This window comes from Rhinichthys klamathensis, unplaced genomic scaffold (genome assembly GCF_029890125.1).
Source record: "Rhinichthys klamathensis goyatoka isolate OS25496 unplaced genomic scaffold, OSU_Roscu_1.1 h1tg000323l_1, whole genome shotgun sequence".
NCBI lineage: Eukaryota > Metazoa > Chordata > Actinopteri > Cypriniformes > Leuciscidae > Rhinichthys > Rhinichthys klamathensis.
Window position 1 is genome coordinate 467501 of NW_026606839.1, and position 10095 is coordinate 477595.

A 10095-nucleotide genomic window follows, 5' to 3' on the forward strand; every position below is an offset into this window, starting at 1 on the left:
GTTCAAACCTCGAATGAATTTCTTTCTTCTGCTGAAAACAAAAGATATTTTGAAAAAAGTCGGTAACCAAAAAGTTGATGGACCCCATTGACTTCCACACTATTTTTCCCGTATGTCGATGGGGTCCAACAATTGTTTGGTTACCCACATTCTTCAAAATATCATCTTTTGTGTTCAGAAGAAAGAAACTCATACAGATTTTGAAAAACTTGAGGGTGAGTAGGCTAAATGATAACAGAATTGTCATTTTTGGGCGAACTATCCCTTGACTGTATTATATTTTTGTAATGCGTCACCTTGTTACAATGTGGTTTGACTATATGCCATTTTTGTAATGTGTCACTCACCTTGTTACAATGTGGTTCTCTGTGTCTGTCAGCACGGGGAGCAATACAGGATAGAGCTTTTCGAGGGCCAGAACTTCACTGGTCAGTGTGTTGAACTGTGTGACGACTGTCCCTTCCTCCAGAGCACTGGGATCAGCCAGAACTGCCTCAACTCCGTTAAAGTCTACGGAGACGGCGCGTAAGTTCTTCAGGGCCAAGCAATGCTTTATTAATGAATCAATGAGTGAAAGTGTACAATATTCCAATGTCCCCCTAACGCTTTAATAGTTAACTCTTTCCCCGCCATCGACGGAATTTTCCATGTATCCATGTTTTCACTGTTATACAGTAGAGGGGCGCTATCAGCTAGAATGTCTTACGGCGGAGTCTCTATCGTCATCACCGGCGGCCATCTTGTCACAGGCTAGCTTTATGTATGGTGAGAACACAAATACTCTTATCTTGCTGAAATCTTGACGGATTTTCAAACGGTTTGGTTTCACTGGAAAAAAGGCCCCTCCAAAAATAAGCAAAAAAAAAATGAATACAAGATATTTTTGCTTGTAATAAGCAAAAAAATCTGCCAATGGAACAAGTGAAAATTCTCTTGGTAAGATTTCTTGAAATAAGACATTATATTTAAGCCTTAAAAGATATGAGTGATCTTGAAATTAGCTGGGAAAACTCATTTTTAGCTATATTTTACTAGTATTGTGATGTTTTGTGTCTCATAATAAGCTAGTCATGCTCAAAAGTAGCATTTTCTTTTGTCATCCTGTTTGTTTCAAGTGTATTTAACTAATTTTTAGTTCTATAATTGTTACACTGTTCTAGATTTAAGTCACCACCAACTTGAAATAAGATTGGAAACGGGCATTTTGAGACAAAATGCCTTGAAGTTAGCATTCCTGACTCATATTAGGCAGTGCTCTTTTGCCATAATAAGCCATAATTTACCATCCTGTCATCATCTCAAGTGTATTTAGGCTACCTTATTGTAAGCTCAACAAAAGTAATACTGTTCTAGATTCAAGACATTTTACCTACTAGATTCAAGACATTAACTACTGTTTACTAGACAGAAAAAGTGAAAAATACACAACCTTTTTTTTTTAAACAGCAAAAAGTCCCAGAGGACTGCATAAAAGGGAAACAGCTTCATTTTTCTCAACATTTTGGCTCACAGTATTTATGGAACTGCAATATGAAAACATAGTAGAACATTTTATAGATTATAAATGTAAGATCCCTTTACCCTACTCCCACACCTAAACATACCCATTTTATAGACAATATTAAAAGGATCAAACGTAATGAACATAATGTGTAGGGAAATGGCAGTTTTATTAACAATAAAGCATTAAAATATAGTTTGAGCCACTAGGCTAATCCTACCCCTACACCTAACCATTTCTTAAAACTATGTAACTAATGTTACAATTATAAAGAAAAACACAGACATAACGTTACACGTTTAATCGCAATAATTTTATTTAGTGAGAAAATGTCAAAACCGGTACCAAAAGTCGTTCACAGGACGATGTGTCGCAGTCCTCTCTGGCAGTAGGCTATATAATATATTTGTATGAGGTAACGTTATAGAGCAGAATTTAAGTTATTAATCCATGAAAACGCTAATCCGGTTTCGGTTCGCTCTTTGAAGGCGCGCGCGATTCTCCATTTCAAATGTAGTACACCATTAAACATGGCATGTCGCAATCTGTGACGAAGCATGCGAGAGCCAATGAGCGTCTGATATCACTGCTGTAAAACATGTCGTAACGCTTCGGGCGCAATTTTTGAATTTGAATTCACCACGAGCGCGGGATGCCAGGATTTGGCGTTTACGGTCTCTGCTGAGAGAAATTATGAAGATCACTGGATGAAGGGCTGAATTTGGATCTGTTTTTTGCAAACAACGCATGGATTCTAAAGATTTGGATTACACCAAGCTAATAAAATTGATGTCTTTTGTGAATTTATGTTTTAGTGTATTATGGGTCTATAGGAGAAAATGCCTTTTGTGTTTCACAATAAATAAACCAAATATTACAAAATGGTTAAACAATTAAAGAAGGTATTTTTAACCCATATGAAAAAAACCTGCATGGTTCATATACAGCAACCATATATTATCTTCCTTACTTAAATCGGCCAGAATTACCTTCTGTGTTTCATATAAGGCCAATACATGTCCTATACAAAATCAGACCGATTATGGCCCATTTCATCCTAAATAACACACATACAACTTGTAGGGGATTTTTGCGTTATATATGAATACTGTTAAAAGACTTGTATGAGTTTTACATGACAAAAGTATGCAAATGTGTATGGTATTACTCGAAATATATAAAATTCATATATAATAATTTAAAGTTCTTATATTTAATTATATGCTAGTCAAATTAAAGTCATATAGAATTTATACACATTTTGTGTCATTTGTTTATGTGTTTCGTACAGATTTCATGTTTTGATTACCAACATCTGATTCACTTATATGCAGTTGGCAGATTCTTAAAGGGATACTCCACTTTAAAAAGAAAATTCTTTCATCATATACTCACCCTCATGTTGTTTTAATCCTTTATGAATTTCTTTCTTCTGCTGAACAGAAAGGAAGATATTTAGAAGAATATCAGTAACCAGACAGTTTCTGGTCTCATTGACTTTTATACTATGTAAGTCAATGAGACCAGAAACTGTCTGGTTACTGATATTCTTCTAAATATCTTCCTTTCTGTTCAGCAGAAGAAAGAAATTCATTAAGGATTAAAACAACATGAGGGGGAGTATATGATGACAATTTTCATTTTAAAGTGGAGTATCCCTTTAAATTGTACAGTGCAGATGCCGGTTAGAGGATTACTGTCAGAATATCACTGATCTTTATGAAGACTGTTAATTTTACTACAGGATTTGAAAGAGCAGTTGAAAAGAAATGATATTGTAAGATTGTGTATTAATTGTTAACTGTCTGGGCCTGTTGTTTGTGAACAAAATCATAACATATTATTGCAAATGAACAAAGCTGAGTCAAATATGTTTCTAGAACAGTGATTAAAATTGGCTGGAATATGTTTTTGTATGTGACATGAACTCTGGTGGTGATGCACTCTAAAAACATTTAATATGATTTACTCAATTTTTTTGGTGAAACATTTTTAAACTTAGAATATTGATTAGATTTTTAAGCAGTGAAAGCAATTACTTACACTGTATTAACTGAGTAAATGTTAGTAAAACAAATTAAATAGATCCGAGTAACTGCATTTGGTACATTAACAAATAAACTTGAGTAGAAATAATTAGGGGGAAACATTTAAAAACAAATATTTATGAGTAATATAAACTGTGTTTAATATGGCAGTAATATTAACTTTTTTATTTCCTCTAAACCTTTGTAAAAAATATTCCATACAACCACCGGTATAACTACATGACATTGGCCTTTATTGTCGATTAGTAGCCTAACATTACAGCAAAACAGCATATATTTTATACTATTTTTAACACGTATGCAATATTGCCTACATCTAAACTCATGTAAGAAACATTTTCGAAGTAAAAATTAAACATTTAGGCCTAAACAATAAAGTAATTCAAGTGTAATCAACCGGTCTGTTATCCAGTATCCACCGGATCAGCGCTGTTTCGCGTGCCGGAGATGGACTCGCCTCTGCGGGGGAACCTCTAACTTTACACCGCCGTCCTGCGTCACTCACAGCCGAAAGATGCTGCGACGCGACTGACTCCATAACCTGCCAATAAACAAACAGTGCACAGTTCTGAGGACATTTTATCATCCAAATTAGTTATAATTCATTATCTTTAAGAATATAGTCGTGTGTTTTATATGCGAGGCCTTACAATCACGCGAAAAGGCAGGCGCGAGTCGACACTCGTTTAAGGCGAGTAACATTGCGTCTCTGTATGTTCCTTCACATTAAATAAAATTATTTAAAGCACATTAATGATTATACGGATAAAATAAAACATACACACCTGAATTTCACAGAGGAAATGCACCAATTCTGCGAGGCTGAGGAGAGGAGAACTGTTCTGCACTGGAGTTCAAACAGCGCGCGCTCACTCAACCGTCGAGTTGTCGTCACGTCAGAGGGTGGGGGAGGGGTGCGTTGTTGTAATCATAGACAGTAAAATACAATTTCTTATGCTTGTTAAATATTAATAATATTGATTTTATTTAAGTAATATTTGTGGTTCTTGAAACAGATTAGTTTAATTATCCATTCTCAAATATTGTGATGGAAATTTCACAAATTTAGCTCAGTGTATTTTAAATAAATAATTGGTTAGTCAAATACTAAATTATTTTAGTGAAAAACTTCAAACTTAAATATAACTGTAAATTTCAGACAAAATTTATTGTTGGAGTTTTAGTCAATTATTTCGGTAGGCTGTGTTCAACTCAAACTATCAAGTAAATGATATTCAGAGATTTTAGGTAATAAAGTTAATTATTACTGTGATATTTACTAAGCCACTGAATTATTTTTTAGAGTGATACGCATAAGAATCACTTCAACATTTAGGAAAGTTGTATGTTTGTAGGTTAAGAATAGAACTGTTGTATACCTAGTAGTACTGTGATAAAGTTTAGAGAAATTGTCACAAATGAAAATGAAATCTGGTGATGCAGGATTTAAAATGAAAACTATTGATATGTGAAATATGCAACTGTATATTGTAGAACACATTCTAATAAAATATTTTTGTAATTAAAATGTGTGCTTGTGTGTGTAGTTTAAATGTTTAAAACATATGTGGTTTTTGCAGCATATATGTCCCTTACAATATTCTGTTGGAACATATAAGAATCACAGGAGTTTTTAGCAAACCTTTTCCATATGGGGTGTAACATTAAACTATTAATAAATGCGACTGAAAATTTAATTGATAAGACAATTGAATGCAATAGAGTCAAAACCACGATTTTAATATGCATAAGTTAAATAGGAATACATACAAATTTGTACGTCGGTAAAGTTGTTTATACGTAAATAAATTACGTTTTTTTGCCGTCAATATATGTCATTGTGAGTTGTTGTGAGTTGGGCATGTTGACCTGCAGTTTTCAATAAAGCAGATTTGTTGTCTCAATTCAAGTCAAGTCTGTTTCTTGAAACAAGACGATTCATCTTTTACAAATAACACAGCAGCTTAAAAACCTTATGACATGTCAAAAAAGCTTGTTTCATCTGAGATATGACTCAAAACAAGATATTTTTAAGACAGTTTCACTTAACAAGATATTCAAGATGCACTGTCTAAAAACAAGCTCCTTTATCTCACTTAAATCTTGGTATTTAGGTGATTTTGTCTTATATTAAGTGTGATGAGATATTTTGACTAGAAATTAGAAAAATATACTTGGCAAGATTTTTAGTTTTTGCAGTGTTCTTACAAACGTTATTAACGTGGCTAGATCATTTTGGTTGATTATTTATTTATACACTTATTTTTCATAAGTGTGCAGTGTCATAACTACATCTCTGACATTTATAACAAACCAAACCGTTTGAAAATCGGTAGAAAATTGAGCAAGTTATGGTTATTTAAAAAGTACATGCACCATTAAAACAATGTTACGACTTACGAGTGAGCGAGCTGCCTGTGACAAGATGGCCGCCAGGTGCTGACGTCGACCTCCATTGGCCAGCAGCGCGGACGAGACATCTAGCGCTATTACACATCTACTGAAAGAGTACTGAATCTCTCCGGATCAAAACACAGGCGAAGAAGAAGCAGAAACAGCGATAGAAGCATTGCTTTAGCTGAGCAAAATAATGCGATCGTTAAACAGCATAGGCTATAAATCAAAACTACCTGACGTTACCGAATGAAATGTTGACTCAGGACCTGCTCAGGACGAGCTATAGAGCTGGTAAGTCCCGCCCATCCGTAAAACTCCAAGTGGACCTCTAGGTTGAAAAAGCGTCAATGCAAGTGAATGAGAGAAAATATTATTTTCTGATCCCGTTTGAATTGTGCCATGAACGTGAACATATGTTGTCTGTGAATTTTTTATATAATTTCTCATGTAACGAGTTTGACAGTATATTGTATGATTCTTTGGCTAGCAGTTGTGGAATAGACATAACGAGAAAGACTACACGTCGCATATGTGACGTCACCGCATAACACATTTTCCCTCCACAAATCACGGTGCGATAATCTAAGGAATTAGATCGAGATGCCTGTGTGTTTTGTACCCAAATGTCACCATTCAAACAAAGGCATGTTTAGCGGGATCCGTGTGCTAGTGGTGGTGACGTATATCAAACGCGTCGAGAGCAGCGAAGAGTTGTAGTCCACAAAGTGCTCTCACACAAAGTCTAACCGTATGAAAATTCTATCCGCTAAATTGTAGCATTCTTTACACGAAAAATTATATAAAAAATTCACAGACAACATATGTTTACATTCATTGCGAAATTCAAACGGGATTAGAAAATAATTATTTTCTCTCATTCACTTGCATTGACGATTTTTCAACCTAGAGGTCCAGCGGGGTAAGCGGAAGGGGCGGGACTTACCAGCTCTATAGGACTGTGAAGGTTTGTGGGTGTTGATGGACTCGATCTACTCCATCTGTGTTTTGATCATCATCGTTCTGAAACAGATCCAGACGTAAGTTAAGTTAGGCCTACTAATATTTGACAAAAACGTGAACTTCTCATCTTTTTGTTTAAAATTATTATTTATTTATTTTAATTTTTATGAAACTTACCCACATTCAAATGTTGATAAAAAAATAATGCATGAAGCTAGAACAAAATGTTTTTTTTTTTTTTTTTAAGCAGGCTCGGTTCTTTCTTCTGATGTATTGCATGATTGTTCCGATATTCATACAACAAAATATTCGGGGGCCATGATGACAATCAAAAGTGCTGGTGCTGGCTGGCAACACTGGTGGGGAAAGAGTTGCAAAATGCTCGCACTGGGGGAAAAATTCTTGCATAGTATTTTTGTCTAGTTTTCCAGTACAAACAAACATCTAAACATTCTTAATTCAAGACACAAGATATTAAGTCTTATTTTCTGAAAACATTTATTAAATTTAAGTGAGTTTATGCTTAAAACAAGGATAGCTTTCTACCTATGGGTTCAGAAAAAAAAACTTAATTCCACGGGAAAACAAGATTACCGTATTTTTCTTGCAGATGTTAAGCATAAACTCGCTTAATTTTGATAATTTCTTTTAGAAAACAAGACTTAAAATCTTATGACATTTTGCTTTTAAAGAAAATGTCTCTTCTTTTAAGAATGCTTATATATTTGTACTGGAAAACAAGAATCCATCAAATTTAGCATTTGTAAAAGTATTTAACTTGTTTGAAAAATGTCAACTTAATGTGCAATTTAAAAGATGCACAAATGCAACAGTGTCTGATTTAATGTCATTCACACAGCAGAGCTCATAAATCTACATGAATATCCCAAATAAAATGTCTTTCTTTCTCTCTACTGGTTTAGTTGGGTCATGTACGAAGAGCCGAACTATCGTGGCCGCGTGCACGTTGTGGGTAGAGGAAACTACTGCTCATTTGTGGACTGGCAAGCTGAGAATCCCAACATCCAGTCTATCCGCAAAGTGGTCAACTATTTCTAAACTTTTAAAGCAGCCTTGCTGTCTATAAAACCATAGATCAAATTATCAGAATTTTACCTTTGATTTGTATTAATGAATCACATAGCTATGTGCTTTTTATCCTCAATGATGAATCGGTTATTTTAAAAGAATATGCAATTAGCACAAATATTCTTGTATGTTTTATTTTGTATTTGTACTGAGGCAATAAGCTAAAAATAAAAGTGAATTATGAATGAGTTCTCATACTTATTTTCAGAATTCAAACATTCAGTGGCATTCTGTAATAAATACACTGCAAAAAAGTATTTTTTGTCTTGTTTTCCTGTACAAATATCTATGCATTCTTAATTCAAGATACATAAACTTGATAAGCAAATGGCAGAAAGTCTTGTTTTCTGAAAATTGAGTGAGATTTCTCTTTGAATTAATTTTTTTTTTTACCCAAATATTTTTCAGAAACTTAATATTTTAAATAATTTGTTTCTCAAGTGAAAGTATCTTGATTTAAGTATGTATAGGCTTACATACTATGAAAGTAAATGTTGATTTTGAAATATCAATAATAATACCAATATTATCCTTGGTCAAAATCAGCAGATTCCCCAGCAGAAACACATGCATTGTGACACATGCAGACATTTTCACTTTTTTTCCTTCCTGAAGAGCATGAACTATCCACCAGGGGGCAGAAGACATGTAAGAAAACTGAAGACAGACAACCTAGCAACCACCCAGCACACCCTAACAACTCCATAGCAACACCCACATTGTAGCAGTCCTGTACCAATATGTATTACAAGGTATAATGTAACAGACATTTGATATCTTAACTATCTCTTTCTTTTTTAGAATTGTATCACATTTGAGAAAAGTATCACAAGAACATGCATATAGGATTTATTTTGTCTTTCTCATAGCCTATAGCCTACACTGTACATTGTTTTAAACAAGTTGTAAAGGAAACAGAGATTATTGGAGTATGTTTTACAAGAAAATATTATTTCAGCCTTTCAACTTCAAAATTTCACATTTCATTGTGTTTACTTGCCATTTCCTTTTAATTATTATTTTTTCAGTGTATAATGGCTGTAATATACTGACCAATAATGAATTTGCCAAGCCTAAATTAAATCTGGTGATCATATAAAGCGATCGAGTCTCTTCAGAAAATGTTGACTAAACTGCTCAATAATGGATTAGTTATGGTCTCTTTATGAACTTTTTGAAGCGTCACAGTGTCAGTTGCGCAATGGAGGGACAGAAAACACTCAGATTTTATCAAAAAGATCTTCATTTGTGTTCTGAAGATGAACAAAGGTCTTACGGGTTTGGAACGGCATGAGTCTGAGTAATTAATGACAGAATTTACATTTTGGGGAGAATTAACCCTTTCAATCTCAAGGTAACCCTCCTCGAGGTTTGCTCGTCGCTTGGACAACAGTGCGAGTCTTTGTGTTGGTAAGTCTGAGAGTGTGTGAGTCTGTGAGAGGGGAATATCCTGGGTTTGTTCACGACAGCTGAGTATCCGGGGGTCTGTGGGGTGGAATGTGACCCTCTGAAGATTTTTTGTTAGCGGAGGGAACAGAGAGGACAAAGCCATGACCTCCGGGGTCAGCCAGCGCTGGGGGTTTCTCTCACTCTCTCACTCTTTCTGTCGTCAATCGGCTGTGAAGAAAACGTAGACCTGACCAAGATCAGCATGACTGGTTCATCAGAGATTTGAAACTTTCAATTTAAAAGTCCATCCATGTCATAATGTAGTTTGGTATCAGGTGATATTTGCATGTATTTTTATTCCTAGTAAAAATGTGTTCCTATTTATTGATCATAGCTGAATTTTCAGCATCATTACTCCAGTCTTCAGTGTCACATGATCCTCCAGAAATCATTCAAATACGATGATGTATTATCAATGTTGGAAACAGTTGTGCCTGCTTAATATTTTTTTATAACCTGTGATACTTTTTTCAGGATTCTTTGATAAATTAAAAGCTAAAAAAAAACAGCATTTATTTCAAATAGAAATCTTTTGTTACAATATACACCACTGTTAAAAAGTTTGGGGTCAGTAAATTTTTTTTTTTGAAAGAAATTAATACTTTTATTCAGAAAGGATGTGTTGAATTGATTTTTTTTAAAGTGGTAGTA

General features: G+C 34.4%; 1 protein-coding gene across 1 annotated transcript in view; it reads left to right on the plus strand.

Annotated features, from left to right (window-relative positions):
- crygn1 (crystallin, gamma N1) overlaps window positions 1–8183 on the plus strand; it is a 10946-nt gene extending 2763 nt beyond the window's left edge. Inside the window, exons 3-4 of the mRNA XM_056271621.1 lie at window positions 380–525; window positions 7830–8183. Coding sequence (XP_056127596.1) covers window positions 380–525; window positions 7830–7965 — 282 coding nt within the window. The 3' untranslated portion in view covers window positions 7966–8183. The remainder of the gene's footprint in view (window positions 1–379; window positions 526–7829) is intronic.
- Window positions 8184–10095: the final 1912 nt, after the last annotated feature.